This window comes from Phaenicophaeus curvirostris, chromosome 12 (genome assembly GCF_032191515.1).
Source record: "Phaenicophaeus curvirostris isolate KB17595 chromosome 12, BPBGC_Pcur_1.0, whole genome shotgun sequence".
NCBI classification, from domain to species: Eukaryota; Metazoa; Chordata; class Aves; order Cuculiformes; family Cuculidae; genus Phaenicophaeus; species Phaenicophaeus curvirostris.
Window position 1 is genome coordinate 159,603 of NC_091403.1, and position 19,698 is coordinate 179,300.

The window sequence follows — 19,698 nt, forward strand, 5'->3', positions numbered from 1 at the left end:
CTGCCCTGCTTCTCCTGGTAAGAGCTTTCCTATTTATCTCCTTCCTGCCTCTGCAAGGAGATTGGGACAGAAGGGTGGACTTTCAGCGTAAGTGGTTGGATGAAGGAGAGGTTTTGACCATTTGCCATTCCTCTTGTGCTGAGGAATCTCCCAGTGGACGAACTCCTGGTGTCTCCTCTCAGGAGACCGAAATGCCCTGTTTTCTGACCTTGCTGGTGGTGCCAGTGGGCAGAAGTGACCCACTGAAGAGCTTAGCATTGCAGGCCTGCTCATGCAAGTCCTGGTCCCTCTCAAACAGCCTTCCTCTAGCCCTGTGGTCAGCTTTCAGAGGCTGAAATACATAGTCAGAGCATAATTTCAAAGAATGCCTACAGGTGCTTGGCGCAGCTGCCAGATGTGGTGTTGAGTTGCCTGTGCATTAAGCATGCAGGTGCCAGATGTCACTGGTGATGGGAAAACTTGGGGCCCGGCATGCTGTTCTGCTCAATGGGAGTTTGTGCATGCACATGATTGTGTGCCTTCAAGGCTTGTGGAGAGGCAGTGATGTGTGTTGCCACATGGCAAATGCTGTTTTCTTCCTCTGTGGGCCAGCAGTGTCACAGGTGGCCAAGAAGGCCAATTGGTCTGGGCTTGGGTCAGCCATGGGGTGGCCAGTAGGATCAGGGAAGGGATTGTTCCATGCACTCAGTGCTGAGGAGGCTGTACCTTAACTCCTGGGTTCAGTTCTGAGCACATCACTTAAAGAAGGACACTGAAGGGCTGAAGTCCATCCAGAGAAGTGAATGGAGCTGGGAAGCCTCTGGAGCCCGGGGGTTGTGGGAGCAGCTGAGGGTTGTAGGGCTCTTTAGCCTAGAGAAGAGGAGGCTGAGGGGAGATCTCATCCCTCTCTGCAGCTCCTGGAAAGGAGGTTGGAGCGAGGTGGGTGCTGGGCTCTGCTCCCAAGGAACAAGGGATGAGACGAGAGGAAATGGCCTGAAGTTGTGCTAGGGGAAGGTGAGGTTGGATTGTGGGAAATACTACTTTATGAAGAGTGGTAAAGTCCTATCAGAGGCTGCCCTGGGCAAGGGTGGAGTCCCTGTCCCTGGAGGTGTTCAGAAAGCACGTGGTCATGGCGATTTGGGACTGGGTCTAGCAGACATGGTGACATTGGGCTGGGTGAGCTTAGAATTATTAAGGTTGGAAAAGGTCTTTGATTCCACGTTTCTAGGGTCTTACAGTAGGGGGAAGATTTTGAGCAGAAGGGCCTGGACAGCTCTAAAGGGAGATGTTTTTACTTTGGGGAGGACTCTGTTTCCAGAGAACCTGGCTAAAGCTGACATAGTGAGGAGCAGAGAGCGCTGGCACCCCTCTGCTGATGTGCTGCTGGCCTTTCTGCTGCATGGTCTCCCACAGGACCACACTGAAGCAGAGGTACTTGTTCTGGTGGCAGAGCTTTCTGTCAACTCCTGCTGTCAGGAATTAGTTCTGTAGGTGCTCTGTGTGAGGTGCCGCTCTTAAGGTCTTGTTGAAGGCAGTAAAGTGTCATTTGTCATCGACGTGGTGGTTTATTTACCCAGAGCCCTTTCCTGAGCTGCTGGCATTGGTAAGCCCAGCTCCGTAGGGCTTGTCTTTCAATTCATTGCTTGTAAAATGGGCTTGGTCCAGGTTACTGGGAAGATCTATTGCTTAAACAACTATAAATTGTAGTGTGTAGGGAAGAGAGCTGTGTGCTTTAGGGTCCTCAGCAGGTGCTGGGGTCTGCAATTGCCAGTCCAAGCACTGCATGGAAGAACAGAAGCCGTTCCAAGGCTGGTTGGGCTGCGTGCTGGGCATCTTTTGCTGCTGGGGCACTGAGGTGTGTGCTGTGAGCCACAGTGTGTACAGATGGAGCAATCCAGCTGAGACTGGTGAAGTTAAACGTGGTAGCTCAGTAACTGGTAACTAGATTTAAAAGATGATTTGGAGTCAGCAAGGCAGAGTTGGCATGGAGAGTTGAAACGAGGCACCCTCTTAGGTGTGATGGGTCCAAGGTGCTTGTGTGTGCTCCCCCTGTTGTCTTTAGGAACATCAGGATGGTGCAGGAATTGAGAGGGTGTGCTGCAGCAGCGATTTCCTGATGGCATTTACTCAGGAAAGCTCAACCAAGGAGGAGGAGTGGTTTGTAAAAAGTTTGCTTGCTGGAGAGCAACCTGAGCACCCGTGACCTGGCTGAGTGCCACACTGGCATCGGGACCACTCCACAGAGCTCTTAAATCTGTCAGCATTTGGCTGACATGCTCAAAGATGGAGTTCGCTGGCTCCAAATCCAGGCATTAAAGCTGCAGCAGCCAGTCAAAAGTCAGAACTGAGCTCCTATTAAAAGCGAGCTTTTTGCTGCCCCTGCAGAGTAGTGCTGGCGTTGGCCTCTCCTGCAGCTTGGAGTGGAAGCATGAAAGGTTCCAGAAGCTCTCTGTGAGCTGCTGGACACTGGGGCTGCTGTCTGGGTGGTTGGGTGTGAACCATGCTGTGACCCTTCAGTTAGAATTTCCCCTGTAGATATGAAAGATGCTTGGGTTTTTTTGCACTGAGGTATTTTAGTCTGGTGTCTGCTGCTTCACTGTGGGATCTCGACACCATGAATTGCTGATGCATCTTGCATATGTGTCAGAGATGGCCTTGTTTCCCCTTCCAGGAGAGAAAACCAAATTCCCTGGAAGAACTGGTGTTTTACTGTGTGGCCTCAATGACCTTAGGGTGTTCCTGAGGTGGGCAGCCTGTTTGCTTATCCCCTAGAAGGGGTTTTGGTAGACAGCCCTGCAGGCAGGGAGTTGGAGTGGGCTGCCTCTAGGCTGGGGGTGAGAAATGTGATCTGTTCTCTTGTGCTGGTGTTTCCTAGGCTACCCACAAAGGTGGCTGCAGAGGACACAACCTGAGTGCTTGGCAAGTGCGGAGGAGGCAGTGCCAAGTGTGGCTTGCAGCTTTTCCTCCCTGCATCCCTGTGAGTGGCTGTAGGTACCTTGGGAAGTTGAGTCAGACCCACTGGGGTGATACAGGGTCTCCCACCCACTCAGGGCAGCCTGCAGAGGGACAGTAACTGTGTGTTGCTTGTGCAGGCCTGTCAAGGCTTCTAGAGTGGATAAAATCCATCTGTGTTAGCCGCAGAATGTCAGCACTTCCAGGACAAGAAGTCAGGAGTGGGTCAGTTGTAGCTGCTGGGACTTTGCTCAGTGCTGTAACTCAGATGCCCAGACAGTCAATCCCTTGAAAGGCCAGTAATCCTGCCACCTGCACATGCCCGTACTGGCCTTACTGGTTTTCTGGCTGCGGTGAGTGCTAAGCAATATTGGGAGCAAGCACGTAAGCATCAGCTGTTGCAAGCCAGTGTGGTGGCAGAGGTGGGGGTGGAAAAAATGGGCTAGAGCAGTTGGACCCCCTAGCACCTTTGGGGACTCCCTGATGAGCCCCTGGACCCTTGGTGATACATCCCAAACAGGATTCTGGTCCTGCATCTCTGATAGCCAAGAGATAAGGTGCAAGACAGTATTGCCTTGCAGCAGTCTGGGTGGTGTTTGCCTCTGGTCTCTAGGAACACTGAATGCATGGGGTCAGCACAGGGCTGCTCTCTGCCCAGCATTACAAACCCACCAGGCTCACTGGCAGAGGAGGGCGTCTGCACTGGAGCGTGTTGGCGGTGGGGCTCGGGCTGTGGGATCAGCTGCTTTGCTGTGACTCTGTGCTGTTTAGTGACTAATCAGATTTTTGAGCCTGTTTAACACATTCAGCTGTCTCCCCAGAACAATGCGCCGGCTGTATTTTTAAACACATCACGTGGCTTCAGAGAAGCCGGCGAACCAGCAGAGTGCGGCTTGCCTGGGCTGGGAGATGTGCTGCCTGGCGTTGTGACTAGTAGCGAGCAGCCTCCTCCCTGGCTTGAGCAGTCGGCAGCAGCTCTCCCTCACTGCCTGCCACAGCAAGTGGGGCAGCCTCTGCTCACGGTGCTGCCCAGAGTGAGTCCCGGTGGCCATCGAGGGCATTCCATGCCTGCAGGGCTGGGTTTGAGCACAGGCGCCTCGGTTGGAGAGCCAAGCAGGTATTCCAAGCGCAGGAGGTCGCTTTGAGTGCGGTCATAGGTGAGTTCATAGTCCTGTGCTGTAGCCAACATGGGTCTGCCTTTGGGGAGTCTTGCAGGGATAAATGTGGGGAGGTGCCGTGCTTGTCAGTGGCAACTCCTGCAGGCTTGCTTTGCCCTGGGGCGAGGGAGATTACTCAAGTAAGGATGCACTTGTACCTGTCTGGGGTTTTGATGGTGTTTTGAGGTTTCCCACCGTGGTGTGAGACTGGAGAGGCCATCTCTGCAGCTGATATGTTCTGGGAAGCGCTGTGTGGGACAGTTATATCCCACCATCCTGCTTTGTCCGTTCTCGACAGCTTTCTCTGGTGCTGGCATAGTGTTTGTACTGCTATCTGAATATCATGTGCCACTTTGTGGTAGTGTTTTTCTGCTCAACTGGTTTGGGCAGTGTTTTGGGCTGTTAATCCTCTTCTACAAGAGCTACCTGAAGACATGAGATAAAACCTTGGGGTACTTGCTGGTTGGGATCAGCTGGGGCTGGAGGTGATCAAGTGGATCCCAAACTCACTTGGTGAAAGCTTCAGGGCAAGCTGCCTTGTTTTGCAGCCTCTGAATAATTAAAACCATTTCTGAATGCTTTGCTCTTTTCACTCTGTTTGGGGACATGCTCAGCTTGCTGGGACTTGCTCCTTCTGAACAGAGCTGGCTGGTGTCATGCCCCCATGGGATCCTGCATGGCCAAGTCAGCCCTGCGTTCCTGCTTCTCTGGGGTTGCAGTTGGCCCTGCACTGCTGGCCCACAGAGCAGGATGGGACTTTGATGACCTGGAGCTCTGCTTGCGGGGGATAGGGATGACTCTGTTTGGAGGGAGGAATTTGCTTGCCTTGATTCTTCTCAGTGGGAGGAAACCCTGCTGCCGTGCGAGGGAAGCAGTCTGGCGCATACTTGTCTGTTGGCTTGCAGGCAGAGGCCTAACCAGACAGGCTTGTTGTGAGTGTGTCCCAGGGATGGTGCTTGCTGCTGGCTGTGGAGCATCTCCCGTGTCAGCAGGCCAGGCTGGCACATCGCTGGCTGCCAGTACTATCTCCCATCAGAGCCAATGTGTGTGGCATCTCACCTTCCAACCTTGCTCCTCTCAGCCCGGCTGCTGATGTGTGCTGCGAATGCTGGCCCTGGGCCCTGTCACTGCCCCTGTCACTAAAACTGCACGGGTCCTGGCACACGCAGCAAGAAATGCTGGCATAATGGCACAGACTGGGTGGAGGGGGCCCATCTGGAGCACCTGTATGAGAGGCTCTGGTTTGCTGGCCACACCAAGTTCTGCAGTTGGCTCCAGCTGTGCTGCAACTGACAGCAGAGAGCATGCAGCCTTTCTGGAGCTGGTGCCTGCTGGCTGTGCCACCTTCCTGGTGAGCCATCCGTGGGCTGATGAGAGCCAGCATCCTCCTGGGCTGCTGCCACAGAGCCAGGAGGGAAGGAGGTGCGTCATGCTGCAGCACTGACAGGCTTTTTCTCTGTTGCAGTTCTAAGCATGCTGAGTAATCCTCTTGGGAATGTCCTGGGGAAACCCCCCCTGGGTTTCCTGCCTTTGGACCCCATTGGATCAGACCTGTCAGAAAAGTTTTCCACACCAACACTGAGGAACTCCCGCCTGGATTCCCGCTCCCTCCTGGACTCCCGCTCCAGCAGCCCCTCGGACTCGGACACGAGTGGGTTCAGCTCAGGCTCTGACCATCTCTCAGATTTGATTGTAAGTTTGGGTCTTGTGCCTGCTCTCATTCCTGGTGCCTTGCTGCATTTGTAGGGAGTGCAGGAGAGCTGGGGTGCTGCAGGGGGAGGGGCTGCCAGAGGGATCCATGGTGCCCACACTGGCAAGGCAGGGTTCGTCTGCAACCCTGGGTTTGGCAGAAGGGCTGCTCATGCAGGCCTCCTTCAGCACAGACTGACACTAATATTTTTGGTTTGGCCTTTTGCCTTTGTGCTTACAACCCATTTGGGTAGAAGTTCCCACTGAAGGGGCCTGAGTGCTTGAGCCGGGGTGGGGCAGGAGGGTGTCTGTGCCCCAGTGCTGATAGGGAGGTGGTTCGTCGGTGCAGCTGGCTCTAGCATGGGCTTCCCAGAGGCTCCTGTCCCTGCTTTTCACTGCCTTTTCTGTTTGCTGAATGCAATTCTCTCTCAGGGCTGTTTCTGGTAGCAAAAACTGGGTCTGGCCTGCTTCTGTTCCCCTAAAGCACAGCTAAATTTGGAAGCCAGCGAGTCTCTCACTGACCCAGTCTGTGCTGCAGAGAGAGCAGCAGTTCTAGGTGCCAAACAGGACGGTGTGGCTCCCCCTAAGGATCTGGGGCTAAAGCTGGGTCTGAGCTGCTGCTGGCTCTGCCATGGTATTGTAGGCATGAAGGACACAGCTGATTCCATGGGGTTGATTCTCCAGTGATCCACTGTGGAGAATCAGACTCGTGGAATGGTTTGGGCTGGTACCTCCAAGCCCATCTAGTTCCAACCCCTGCCATGGGCAGGAACATCTCCCACTGGATCAGGTTGCTCAAAGCCCCATCCAGCCTGGCCTTGAACACTTCTAGGGATGTGGCAGCCACCACTGTTCTGGGTGATCTGTGCTAGGGCACTCCCCACTCTTACAGCAAAACATTTCTCCCTAACGTCTCATCTCAGTCTACCCTCTTTCAGCCTAAAACCATTCCCCCTCTCCTGTCCCTGTCCTCCCTGATCAAGGGCCCCTACTCAGCTTTCCTGGAGCCCCTGGAGAATCAGAATTTGGAGCAGGGGAGCTGTAAGCAGCTGCAGCTGCCTGGGCTCTGATGACTGCAGACAGTGCGGGATGGCAGGGCTTTGTGCTGGCCTTGTTCCTGAAGGTCAGATCTTCCTTGGCATGGCCTTGGTGTGGGTGGCTGTGCCGCAGCAGCATGCTGCTGGATCTGCAGGGTGGCTGGCACTAAGCTGCAGTGTCTCACATCCCTGCTTTTACTCCTTCCCCCTGGGAGAGGATAAACTAGGAAGTGGTTGAGTTTGCAGCCAGCTGAGCCCCTGCCTGGATCTGGTGTTGCTGGGAGTGGGTCCGTGGAAGGTGAGTGCTGACTGAGGGCCTGTGGAGCTGCTGGCAAGCCCTGCATACTGCCAGCGAAGTGCGTGGCTCCTGGGCTGTCTGGTGCTCCTGGGGATGGCAGCAGTCCTTAAGGCTGTGCAGGCAGAGGTGGCTGTTGGATTTGTGGCCTGCAGCAGTCCCTACTGCTGATAATTGGGCATGGGTTCAGTGGGAAGTGGCTGCAGGGGCAAACCTTTCCCAGGGTAACCATGTCCTGTCAGACTACTGGGACAGGTATTGGGGGCTGCTTTCCTGCCTCTGACAGACCTCAGAGGGTCTTGGGAGAACTGGAGGTCGGCGAGACCTTTCTGCTATGGGCAAAGGCAAGGCCCAGCATGACACGTGGCCTACAGAGTTATGTACTCTTCCTTGGAAGTGCGGTTTTGACATCGACTTTCTCTTGCAGTCAAGCCTTCGCATCTCCCCTCCTCTGCCCTTCCTGCCCCTCAGTGGGGTGTCAAGAGACCCCCTAAAGATGGGAGTGGCATCCCGGCTGGATCAAGATCAAGCTGCCCTGGCTGCAGTCGCTTCCTCCCCAGCCAGTACATCAAAAAGATGGCCTGGAGCATCTGCATGGCCTTCCTGGGATCTCCTGGACTCTCCAGAAGATCCCTTCAGTATTGAAAGAGAAGCCAGGCTCCACAGGCAAGCAGCAGGTAGGTTGGGTGGAGGTCACAGCCAGCTCCAGTACATGGTGGTGGTCCTGTGTCTGGGGGTATGCAGCTGGCCTCAGTAACATGGCTGGGCATGTGTGTAGTGATCAAGGTATGCTCCATGCCCAAGCTTGATGCTGGGTCTGCCTGCTGATGGGAAAACAGGCTGTCTGGGCAGCTGCCCACTGCAGTGGCTCTGCTAAACCTGGAGCTGTGGAATGTGGGGATTTGCTTGGAGACCTCTAGGAGAGTGGAGGTGGTGCCATACTCAACACTGCTTGTGCTTGTCCAAGCTGTGAATGAAGCCACCTACACCTGGAGTGGGCAGCTGCCTCCTCGAAACTACAAGAACCCTGTCTACTCCTGTAAAGTGTTCCTGGGAGGAGTTCCATGGGACATCACGGAAGGTGAGCAGCTCCCAGCCCCATGCTGAGGCCTTGGGTTTTGACATCAGGATCGAGCTTTCTGAAGGAAAGCTGACTTATCTCCTTCTTTTGTAGCTGGTTTGATCAACACCTTCCGTGTGTTTGGCTCCCTGAGTGTGGAGTGGCCTGGTAAGGATGGCAAACACCCGCGCTGCCCTCCCAAAGGTAATATGCCTAAAGGTAATAGCGACACGGTAGGGTTACATTTTTCCCATGCTATGTTACAGCACAGATGCTGGGATGGTATGGCTGCATGCTGGTGACAGGATGGTACAGAGCACCTAGGGTAAACTTCCCATGCTCACTTGGGTCAGCACAAGGGTTGCGGAGCACTGTCACCTCAAACCCGGCACCCCCTGACCTTCCGCCTGACCACAGCACAGTCTGCAGGAAAGCAGGCTTTGCGTCATAATTCAGATGTCATGGCCCAGAAATAGAAGTTCCAGGCTTTAAAATACCTTCCACTACAGAATCATGAACTGATTTGGGCTGGGACCTCTAAGCCTATCCAGTCCCAGCCCCTGCCGTGGGCAGGGACACCTCCCACTGGATCAGGGGCTTCAAGCCTCATCCAACCTGGCCTTGAACACCTCCAGGGATAGGGCAGCCATCACTGCTCTGGGCAACCTGGGCCAGGGCCTCCCCACCCTCACAGGAAAAATATTTCTCCCTCAGATGTCACCTTAATTTCCTTTCTTTAAGCTTAGAAGAGTTCCCCTCATCCTATCCCTGCCCTCCCTAGCTTTCCTGCAGCCCCTTTCAGTACTGGAAGCTATTCTGAGGTCTCCCTGGAGCCTTCTCTTCTCCAGGATGTCTTCATTCAGAAGGTGCTCTAGCACCTCAGATCATCTCTGTGGCCCCATCAGTGCCAGCACTCTGTGCCTCACACTGCTCTGGTGACTGAATGAGGCTGGTAGGCACCACTGTGCCTACAAACCAGCTGCTCAGTTACCCTGTAACTCATTACCACAACACATCAGTCCAGGTACTCTAGACCTGATTATGGCCCAGGCACTGCTTGGCTCAGTCCCCACAGCCTGCTGGCTCTACATGCACTTTATGTCAAGGTTGCTCATACTGACAGTGGAGGCCGGTGGCTCTTGCCCATAGCAGGACAGCCCCACATGGGGCTCCAGAAGCCCCAGAGAGGGTTCCCCCCACCCCACGCTGCTAGTGACACTTTTCTAGATGTGGCTTTGTGCTGGGGGACAGTGACCCATGTAGCACTGGATGGAGGCAGCTTGCCCCTTGTGCCGTGTGGAGCTTGGGTTCTGTCCCAGCTCTGCCAGGCTCTGTGTGGTACCACAGGATCATCTGCTTGGGCAGGCACTGCAAATTCCTTCTCCAGGAGGGGTTGGGGACAGCAAGGGATCTGCAGTGCAGATACTTTGGGTGGCTTCTGGAGGATTTTGAGTGTCTGCAAGCTGGGATGATCTTTCTACTCCACTGCATCTCTGACAACTGCTCCTTTCCCTCCACCTCTAAAGGATATGTCTACTTGGTGTTTGAGTCGGAGAAATCTGTGCGTGCACTGCTCCAGGCGTGCTCCCAGGATATGCTGAGTCCTGATGGTCTTAGTGAATACTACTTCAAGATGTCCAGCCGCAGGATGCGCTGCAAAGAGGTGAGGAGCCCTGCGACTGACAGCAGGGGATGCTGGTGAGGTCCCGGGAGACAACGGGGTATGCAGTGTTACTTCAGCTTCAGCTGAAACAGCAGCAGGAGTCACACTGGGTCTTGTCAGTCTTTAATTGATGTGCTCCTGCAGTGGGGCCGGATGCAGACAGGGAGAGGGTCAGGTTGGTGTTTGCATCCTTCACAACAGCTTGCATCAGGAATTGTAACCTGGAGCGCCTGGATATAGGGCAGACCCTGGCTTCGTGGAGCTGGGCAGCTTGAGTTACCAAGAAAGGAGCACAAGAGCAAGGATTTCACTGTTCTATACTTCATTCGGCACCTTTGCTTGCGGAAACAGGCTGTGATACCTTGGGTGCGTTATTAGACACTGTCTGCTGGCAGAACACATGGCTTTCATGCTTGCAGCAGGCGAGTATTTTGGATCCACAGCTGTAACTGTGGCTGCTGCCCATGCAGCCTTGGCTCTGGAGGTGGAGGTGCTGAGGCTGCTGGAGGCTCAGGTTGGCCTTCTGTGAAAGGAGGACCTCAGCTGTAGATCAGAAACTGCTGCACAGGTTTGTGGGGCTAAAGAATTGAGGTTCAGCTCTTATCTAGACAGGCACAAAGGAATCGCACTCCAGACAGCACTCCTGGTGTCTGGCTGTTTGCAGCACTTTCATGCCTGGTGAATGAGCTCTGGCAGCAGTTTCTCCTCCTTGCAGCCTGGTGTTGGCTGTCTCACCAGATGCGAGCTCCTATTGGAATTGGCAGCTGGATTTATTCCCTTGACTGGGCCAGTGGGCTCCTGAGGTGTCTGGAGCAAGGCTGGAGCTGTGGACCCTAAGCAGCACTAACAAAAGGGGTGTTTGCAGGTTGAAGGTGAGGTCTGAGGGTCTGAGATGGCTTCTGCTGTCAGCCAAGTGCATGGAGGGAGCAGCACAGCCTGTGGTTCTGTCAGCCCTGGACTGACCCCCTCTGCTGTGTGGTTCCAGGTGCAGGTGATCCCGTGGGTGCTGGCAGACAGCAACTTTGTACGTAGTCCATCGCAGCGGCTTGATCCCAGCAAGACGGTCTTTGTGGGTGCTCTGCATGGGATGCTGAATGCGGAAGCCCTGGCGACAGTCATGTATGACCTGTTTGGAGGGGTGGTCTACGCTGGCATTGACACAGACAAACACAAGTATCCCATTGGTAAGTGATGGTCCTGCCAGGATCAGCAGTCACCCAGAGCATGCTCTGAGGAGGCTGCAACTGTGCCTTTTGCTTGGTCCCATGGTGGAAAGAAAGGGCTGCCAGGATCTGCTTCAATCCCAAGGGAGGGGGAATGAACTGTGAGACCTTAGGCAAATTCTTAGCCCCTGTATGACCACAGATGCAGTCTTGGCCAGTGGCCTGCCCCATGCTGGTACTGTGCAGTCCTACAGTATGATATGAAAACCTCCTGTAGAGCCCAGGTTGCTCTCTGCGGTGAGTGGGAACTCTGGCTCCCAACTGTGGATTGGCGCTTCCAGCCTTTGCTTTAGGCAGGCTCTGTTTCAGTAACTAAACTCTACCCTGATATTCGGTGTTGACAGAAGCATCTCCTGTGCTGAGGTGCTGCCCTGTTTTGTTGGGAGGCTCTAGGGGATTGCTGCTGCATGTAACCTGCCACATGCCAGATCATCTTGGGTGGAGGGGATCCTTCTGGTGCTGTGTGTCAAGAGGAGCAGTGTCTGATGTGCTCATGAGGAGCTGATTTAGGTTTACTGACCAACATAGCTTCTGGGTGGTCCTGCTGTGAGGGGGAATTGACCCCCCTGGAAGAAAGGGGGACCCCTGAGTGCAGCTGCAGTCCCTGCACAGAGTGTAACCCTGAAGCAGATCCAGGCCCTCCTGCCTGGGTCCCATGTGACGCTGCCAGAGAGCAGCCGATAGGTTCTGGGTAAGGCTCTGTGCTGTGGCTGTTGGTGAGCGGAGCTTCGGCAGTCTGCTGGTGTGCACGGCAGCCCCTAACAGCCAGAGCTCCCTTTACTTTGCGGAGGGGAACCCACAGGTAAGCATGGATGCATTTTCCTGGAGCTTAACATAATTTGTCTAGAAGAGAGTGGTGTGGGAATGCTGCTGACTGGCAATAAAGCTGCAAAACACAAGGCTCTGGAATGAGTGGGAGGCTCAAAATAAAAGTTGCTGAGCTGTCTCAGCACTGGTGTATTTGAGGTGCAGGCATAGAGCCTGCTGCTTTGCTGCCTTTGGGAGTGCTGTGGTGGCATCCCTGCGCCTGCTACTGGGCTTCCTGGGAGTGCTACCACCTGTAAGCTCATCTCAGCCAGTCTGGAGGTGTTTAGAAAGGCCATTCTGCTCCCAGCTGCCTGCTGTGCTTCAGTCACTGTGTGAGGAAGGAGCAAGTGGAGTCACTAGGGCTTGGATGTGGTCTCTCTGTAAAAACTGCTTCCCTGCTGGTAGCTGAACAGTACTGAGAAGGGATCGTGCTGGTGGGAGCCTCCTTGGCCTCCCTGGTTCCTGCTGAAGGTGCCGGATCAGTCTAATGCCTGTGGTCTGGCTCATTCCAGGATCTGGCCGTGTCACTTTTAACAACCAGCGCAGCTACCTGAAGGCGGTGACCGCTGCGTTTGTGGAGATCAAAACGACCAAGTTTACTAAAAAGGTGAGTGAGCTGGCAGATGGGGACCTAGCTCTGCGTGACAGGGGCACCATGGCCTGCAGAGCCTGCCCGGTGTCCCTGTGGAAGCAGACTGAGGTGGTGAGCTGCTGCCCTGCCAGCTGGGAGGTGTGCTGGCGGTGGATGGGAGGGACCCAAGGGAGTCCCCAGGGATGGACAGTCACTCTTCATTGCCTGGTTCTCTGGCAGGTTCAGATTGACCCGTACCTGGAGGACTCCTTATGCCAAGTCTGCAGTGCCCAGCCTGGCCCTTTCTTCTGCCGAGACCAGGTAAGGCTTTCTGCCGCTGCTGTGCTCAGCTCCTGTGCTGGGGCCTCTCCTCGAGGAGGAGCAGGCCTGTCCTTGGGGACACCTCTTTCCCCCTTGCTGAGTGAGGAGGGCGAGTGAAGTGTTCACACGAGGGCCACAGGTTTCAGAGGAGGTGCGGTGCTTCTCAGGTGCAGCTCCAGTGCTCACTGAGGTGCAAAAGTGGCTTTCCAACCCTGCCTCAAGCCAGAGATGTGGCAACTCTGCTGGTGCTGTGCCAGGGCCTGTCGTAGACAGCAGGCTGATCCCAGGGGGAGGCTGCTGCTCTCTCAGCTGTGACCTGCTGGAAGCCATCACCCTGCAGTTGGTCTCAAAATGTAGGAACCCTGGCTGCTGACCTCCACTCACGGTGGGCAAAGGAGTTCAGCCAGTGTCTGGCAGCTTCTTTGGTGTCTCAGAGGGAGCTGAGCAGCAGCATACCCTGCTCTGCTGGGAAAGGTGGCAATGAGAACGCTGGTGGAGCCTGTGCCTGCCAGGTGTCAGCCCTGGCTGCTTCTGTTCGATGCCCACATCCTCTTTTTCCAAACCTATGTTAAAGGGGCTGTGCTGGAAGCCCAGCACAACGTGCCTGCTGGCAGCATGGCTGGAATTCCCTCCTTCCCTTCGAAGATCCATGGGCTGATGGGCTGCAAAACGTGGAGAGAGGGGATTCTGCTTCCCTGGTGATGTCTGTTTGCCGGGCTTGGAACCCCCACCCCACAGCATTACCCTCTGCTCTCCCTCTAGATCTGCTTCAAGTACTTCTGCCGCTCCTGCTGGCACTGGCAGCATTCCATGGAGGTCCTGCGTCACCACCGCCCACTGATGCGCAACCAGAAGAACAGGGACTCCAGCTAAATAGGCTGCCATGGCTCTGGGGCTGCCACAGGCGCAGGAGAAAGTCCTTTTGTCACCCTGCTGAGTGGAGAGCGCACGAACGTGCCTGCTGGGCCAGACCCAGGCTGGGAATGCGCTTCCTGAGGACTAACGGGGAAAAAATTCTTACATTCACGTTTGCACTTGCTGGTCTTTTTGTTTCTGCACTAATGCACAGTGGATTTTGTCAGGTTTGGTTTGGGGGGTTCTGAGGGGGAGGAGCGCCCCTCACGTGATTCTGCAGTTCCCAGACTTTGGTTCGTGGTTTGCTGATGAGAAGCAAAAAAAAAAAAAAAAAAAAACCATACAAAAAAAGGCCACGTGTTGAGAAGGTGTTTTCGCAGATGCCTTCCCCTAGGTTTTTTATTTATTAAAGGCGCTTTTTTACATTCCTCGCAATACCGGTGGTGATGACGCAGGTCCCATGGCTCCATTTCTTTGCCGTTGCCATACAGTGCCTTTCCATTCATTTAACCCCCACCTGAACGGCATCAACTGGATGTTCAGCTGGCGTTTTTTACTGTAACAACTAGGAGACTTTGCTCTTCATTTAAACCAAATCATATTTCATATTTTACGCTCGAGGGTTTTTACCAGTTCCTTTTTACACTCTTAAACAGTTTTTAAGTCGTTTGAAATGAAAGATTTTTTTCTTTCCTGGCAGCTTTTAACATTACTGCAGTTTGTGTCTGGGGCTGCTGGTGGGGAGTTGAAAACAGAGGGGTTTGCAATGGAGCAGGACGGGCTTTTTTGGACTTGAAACTGGACCAGATAATCGATCTCTGAGCTGCTGTACATAGTTTTAAATAGTTTGTTGCACTTTTTTAAGTTGCACTTATGGGGGGTTGATAGAGGTTTTTAATCACACGAAGTCACAGGACTGACCTTTTCTTTTGTAATGAGCTAAAAAAGGGCTGCGTGCCAGCAGGTGGGCAGAGGATCCTGGGAGCCCTTTCTCTTAGAGGGGACAAGGACTTTTCCTTTCCTTTACGAAACGTACGGAGCAACAGTGCAGTTGACTGGGATGCTGCTGCTGGGATTTGAGAACTTTAATTAGCATTGTTTTATTTTTTTTCCTTCCTCTCCCCTCTATTGGAAGCTGTGTGCCAAAGATCCAGTGTCATAATTTTTCCCTCTTTTTTTTTTCTTTTTTTTTTTTTCCTGCTGAGCTGATGTTGCATTGTTGCATAATCCCAGCTGCTCTTTGTGGGGTTTCGTGAAGCTGTGTGTGAAGTCTCTACCTCATTGTAGTATATGCAGGCAAGACTGCACTCTCCTGCAGACGCGTGGAGTAAGCTGTGGTGTAGTTTTTGGCACATATTAAACACGTTGCAGCAAAAAAAACCCACAACCCTCTCCTGCTCCTTACTTGTGGGATCTCTGCAACCAGGAGGGCTGGGATGGTGAAATGACTCGAGTTCTAGAGCATAGCGGGGAATGTATGGGTGCTGTGTGGGACTCAACTTCGCTGGAGGAAGATTTGGTTTTAGGTACCAATTACTTAAGGTTCCTTCAGTTGGTGCATTTGGGACCCCTTAGGAGAAGCAACCAGGCTCCAGCTCGAGCTCCCCTACTTAACTTCATTAACTCACTGCTTACTTATTTGGGATGGCCCACCCTCCTCAGGGGAGGGGTGATGCCCTGCTGGGCTGTTTGAGGTTGGGGATGGGCTCAGAGGGCTGGGCAGAGTCTGGGGTGTGGTGGGGCTGCCCCCTGAGGGCACTCATGGGCATGCTGTGCCCCTGGAGAGGGCTTTGGGCAGCTCTGCAGCCCCAGAAGTGGCCTCCCTCTTTCCTTTGGGGCCAGTGATAGTGCTGTGAATATGTGGGGGTTTGGCCAGCTCCTCTGTCACAGCAGGAAAGATCTGTAGATGGGGCCAGGCTGGATCTATGGGCCAAGGCCAGCAGGGTGGGATTCAACAAGGCAAAGTGCTGGGTCCTGCACTTGGGTCACAACATCCACACACAATGCTCCACACTTGGGGAGGAGTGGCTGGAAAGCTGCGTGGTGGAAAAAGCTCTGAGAGTGCTGGGTGGCAGTGGCTGAACAGAGCCAATGGTGGCCACCAGCACCCTGGCTTGGCTCAGCCAGGGGGTGGCAGTAGGAGCAGGGAGGGGATTGTCCTGTGCACTTGGTGCGGGGGAGGCTGTACCCCCAGCACCTTGACTCCTGGGTTCAGTTCTGGGCCTCTCACTCCGAGGAGGACAGTGAGGGGCTGGAGTGTATCTGGAGCAGGGAATGGAGCTGGGAAGCCTCTGGAGAACAGGGCTTGTGGGAGCGGCTGAGGGCCCTGGGGCTGTTTAGCCTGAAGAACAGGAGGTGAGGGGAGACCTCATCGCTCTCTGCAGCTCCTGGAAAGGAGGTTGGAGCCAGGTGAGTGCTGGGCTCTGCTCCCGGGGAACAAGGGATGGGGTGAGAGGGAACGGCCTCAAGTTGTGCCAGTGGGAAAGCATTTCTTCCCTGGCAGAGGCTGCCCAGGGCAGGGGTGCAGTTCCCTGTCCCTAGAGAGGTCCAAAAGCCGAGCAGACGCGGCGCTCGGGCGCGCTGTGGGCTCCACCCCGCGCTCCCGCAGGTCTTTCCCACCCCCTCGAGTCTGCGGCTTCAGCCCTGAGGGGGCGGGAACGCGGCGGGGGCGGGCACTGGGACCCGGGGGAACCCCAGCCCCGCCCCGCGCCGCTGGGTCCCCCGGGCCGCACGGGGGCGCTGCGGGGCCGTGCCCTCCCCGCGCGCCGCACGCCTCCCATCGGCCCTTGTGCTCTCGCAGCTGCCGCCGCAGCCATGGTGGGTGCGGGCTGCGCCGCCATCCGCCGCCATCCGCCGTCGGGGCCGCTCCGCGGGGCGCCGGGCGGCCGCGGGGGGCGGGGGGAGCGGGCGGCGGGGGGGCCGGGCCCGGTCTGACCGGTGTCCTCGCCGCCCGCGCAGGGACGCGTCCGGACGAAGACGGTGAAGAAGGCGGCGCGGGTGATCATCGAGAAGTACTACACGCGTCTGGGGAACGACTTCCACACCAACAAGCGCGTCTGCGAGGAGATCGCCATCATCCCCAGCAAGAAGCTGCGCAACAAGATCGCGGGGTGAGGGGGCGGCGCGGCGGGGGCGGCGGGGCCTGCACTCCAAAGTGACCGCGCCCCGCGCCGTGGCGCGGCCACCGGCCGTGCAGGGAGAGCAGCTCGAGAGCCTCCCCGTGTCCGGGGGGCCGTCCCGCCCGGACCCTGGCGCTGTCGGACACGGCCTCGCCCTGCGGCGGGGGCATCGCGGGGGGTGGGGGTGGGCAGGGGCCGGGGGCGGCCGTGCTGGGCGGAGCCGGGCAGCGGGGGCGCCCTGGGACGGTCCCGGGCAGGGGGGGAGGCCCTGGGACGGTCCCGTGTCCCGCAGGTACGTCACCCACCTGATGAAGCGCATTCAGAGGGGGCCTGTCCGAGGCATTTCCATCAAGCTGCAGGAAGAGGAGAGGGAGAGGAGGGACAACTACGTTCCTGAGGTGAGGATCGGGCTGTGCTCGGGCGCTCGCTTTGGCGTCTGTCTGTTTGTGTCTGTCTGTCCTGCCTGCCTGGAGACCAGGAGGAGGGGCTGGTGCAGATTTTGGCTGCGTGTCCGGGTTCTCACTCAAAACCGACTGCCTGAGTTGTTGTGCTTTAACTCTGCTGCCGGTCAGCAGGTGATAGCTCTCCTCGGTTCTCCCGGCTTGAGAAAAATATAATTTGATGGGATGCAGGAAGATACCTTAGAGCAGCTTAAAATATGCAGTACAGCAGGTACCGCTGATGGAGGGAACCAGTGAAGCTTCCTCCTCTCTTGTACCCATGTATGTAAGAAGGTGGGGTCTCATCTATGACTCAGTTGTCATTAAAGCAGGGAAAGGCACTCCCAAAACATTGCCATGTTTGATGGACTTGATCTCATCCTTCCCAAACCCTGTAGCCTTCAGATACAGCATATTTTGCCCCTATTCCAAATCTCCCTGTGCAGTTTCTGGTGGAACTGCTGGCTTCCACGCTGCACAGGACCACTTGGTTCTGTTCCTTCTGCTCTCCCAAACCATTGGTGCTGGGTTTTGGTTCTGTGGAGCTTCAGGGATGGTCTGAGAGGAACAGGCAGAATGAGGAGTCAGGGGGAGCTGCAGCAGCATGGGGAGGTGGAGGGAATTCCCTCCTGGAGCCCCCCGTACTTTGCTGCTTTGGTTTTATAGCCCAGGGTGAGGTGACGCGGTTCCCAGGAGAGACCAGAGCTTGGTCCGATTTCCTGGCATCTGGGAGTGGCACATGAACTACTGGCAGCTCTGTGCAGAACCCCTCACAGATGCCTCAGCACCTGGATTTTGGGTGTCAGCCCAGTGCTAGTGTCGGAGGTTTGGAGAAACCAGATGGCGGGGCACTGTCTGTGTGTCTTCCGTAGTGACCTTCCACCAAGGTTTGCAGATGAGATGAGGTGGGAGCAGCTCCCCTTGGAGGGACCCTGCACAGGGAAGGAACATCTGTGCTGTAGTGGGATGCAGCATTAGCTGAGCCTACGTCATTCCCGGTTCCTTAGGAAAACACTGGTGTGACGTTTAGGAAGGAGGTGTGGAGGTGCTATTGTGGGGCTGGGAGAAAGTTGAAGAGGTTGCTCCAGGGTTGGAGAGAGGATACCCCAGGTGCTGAGGCTGGGCCAGCCCAGGCAGTCACTCAGCACCATTGCCAGGTCTGGCAGTGGCCCAGCTCCAGGGGACTTGTGTGGCAGGTGTTGGTGATCACTGGAACCCATGTGTTTGTGGCTGGATCCTGGCTCCTCCCGGTGCTGATTCATCCTTGGGTATCCAAGGTCTTTCCATGAGATGCTCTTCTCCCTGCATGGGCCCAGATAGCTGGACCCCCTGACTCATTCCGTTGTCAGAGTTCCGCAGCAGGATCTTGTTTGTGGTGGGACAGGAGTGGAGGTAGAGATGCCTGTGGTTGCAGGGCCTTGTCAAACTGTGTCTGTCTGTCCTCTGTCTGCAGGTCTCTGCCCTTGACCAGGAAATTATTGAAGTGGACCCAGATACCAAGGAAATGTTGAAACTCCTGGTGAGTGCTCTCACTGCCAGAGGGAGGGGGTGGGTGCTGCCACCTGAAGGCATCCGTGCTCATTCCTGGCATCCCTGGGACCTGCAGTTGGATCAGTTCCAGTGCAGCTCTTGGGAGGGGAAGGCAGGTCCTGTACTCTGCCCTCCCTTCTCAAAGCATCCCAGGGTGCTGTCACCAGTGCTGCCTCAGCCCTCGCAGGGCAGTGGTGAGTGTGAGTTTGTCCATAAAAAGACTGCATTCCCCACAGAGGAGCTGATCTCTGGAGCAGGGTGGTCATCTTCCCTTTCTGGAGACAAGAATCTCCCCTTCTGCCACTACAGCACCTTCCTGCTCCTCCTGGGAAGAGTCTGCGTCTGCCCCCAACACATGGTGGGCAGAGCAGCTCAAACGATCCCTATCCTTGCTGTTTTCCAGGACTTTGGCAGCCTGTCCAACCTGCAGGTGACACAGCCAACGGTGGGGATGAACTTCAAAACGCCGCGAGGAGCACTCTGAGCTAGTCACTGTCTGTTGCTTTTCCAATAAATGTGGGAAACTGTCTCAGCCTGCCTGGTCTTCGGAACTGCGTCCTTGGGGATGAGAGAGGGCTGGCATCCAAGGCACCAGAGGGTGGGAAGGCCTCCACACAGCCAGCTTTGCCTGTGCCTTTTTGGGTTCTTCCCTGGTTCTTTGGGTTCTTTGGGGGATGCGAGGCAGTTAATCCACAGGCTCTGGCAATATGTGGCCAGGAGAGGACATGGGTGGCTCCTTGCTGGAGCTCGTCACCCTCCATGCCTGCCAACTCTGTGCCTCTGAGTGGACAGCTCAAGGGTCATGCTGTGCCGGAATAAAAGCGGCTTTTCCTAATTGCCTCGGTCACTTTTAAGTGCAAAAATGGAAGGAAAAGGTCCTGTTGCTGGTTTTCTTGTGTGAGGGAAGCAAAGGGGCTGACCATAATGCTGTCTGGGGAGGGAGCTCCCTGTGGAGATGGCCACTGGTGGGCTTTGTGCCATCCTGCCCCTGTCCTGCTTC

General features: G+C 55.5%; 2 protein-coding genes across 7 annotated transcripts in view; both read left to right on the plus strand.

The window, feature by feature from the left end:
- The window catches only part of CPEB1 (cytoplasmic polyadenylation element binding protein 1), a 36,957-nt gene extending 22,980 nt beyond the window's left edge, over positions 1 to 13,977 (plus strand). For 3 of the 6 annotated variants that reach the window (XM_069866494.1, XM_069866497.1, XM_069866498.1), the window contains exons 3-11: positions 5,554 to 5,780; positions 7,537 to 7,786; positions 8,077 to 8,190; positions 8,284 to 8,388; positions 9,696 to 9,832; positions 10,818 to 11,016; positions 12,375 to 12,469; positions 12,674 to 12,754; positions 13,517 to 13,977. In XM_069866494.1, coding sequence (XP_069722595.1) covers positions 5,554 to 5,780; positions 7,537 to 7,786; positions 8,077 to 8,190; positions 8,284 to 8,388; positions 9,696 to 9,832; positions 10,818 to 11,016; positions 12,375 to 12,469; positions 12,674 to 12,754; positions 13,517 to 13,627 — 1,319 coding nt within the window. In that variant the 3' untranslated portion in view covers positions 13,628 to 13,977. Of the gene's footprint in view, positions 1 to 3,752; positions 4,089 to 5,553; positions 5,781 to 7,536; positions 7,787 to 8,076; positions 8,191 to 8,283; positions 8,389 to 9,695; positions 9,833 to 10,817; positions 11,017 to 12,374; positions 12,470 to 12,673; positions 12,755 to 13,516 lie in introns of those variants that run through there. The other 3 variants (XM_069866500.1, XM_069866495.1, XM_069866496.1) reach the window with 3 other exon arrangements.
- A 2,317-nt stretch (positions 13,978 to 16,294) lies between these two features.
- RPS17 (ribosomal protein S17) lies at positions 16,295 to 19,230 on the plus strand. Its single transcript, XM_069866871.1, has 5 exons — positions 16,295 to 16,426; positions 16,568 to 16,719; positions 17,021 to 17,126; positions 18,622 to 18,687; positions 19,102 to 19,230. Exons 1-5 carry the CDS (start codon positions 16,424 to 16,426, stop codon positions 19,180 to 19,182), a joined length of 408 nt encoding a protein of 135 aa, XP_069722972.1. The 5' UTR covers positions 16,295 to 16,423; the 3' UTR covers positions 19,183 to 19,230.
- Positions 19,231 to 19,698: the final 468 nt, after the last annotated feature.

Coding starts and splice junctions, on each gene's coding strand:
- RPS17 (XM_069866871.1), top strand. Junction 17,127..18,621: donor GGGACAACTACGTTCCTGAG/GTGAGGATCGGG, acceptor CTCTGTCTGCAG/GTCTCTGCCCTTGACCAGGA. Junction 18,688..19,101: donor AGGAAATGTTGAAACTCCTG/GTGAGTGCTCTC, acceptor GCTGTTTTCCAG/GACTTTGGCAGCCTGTCCAA.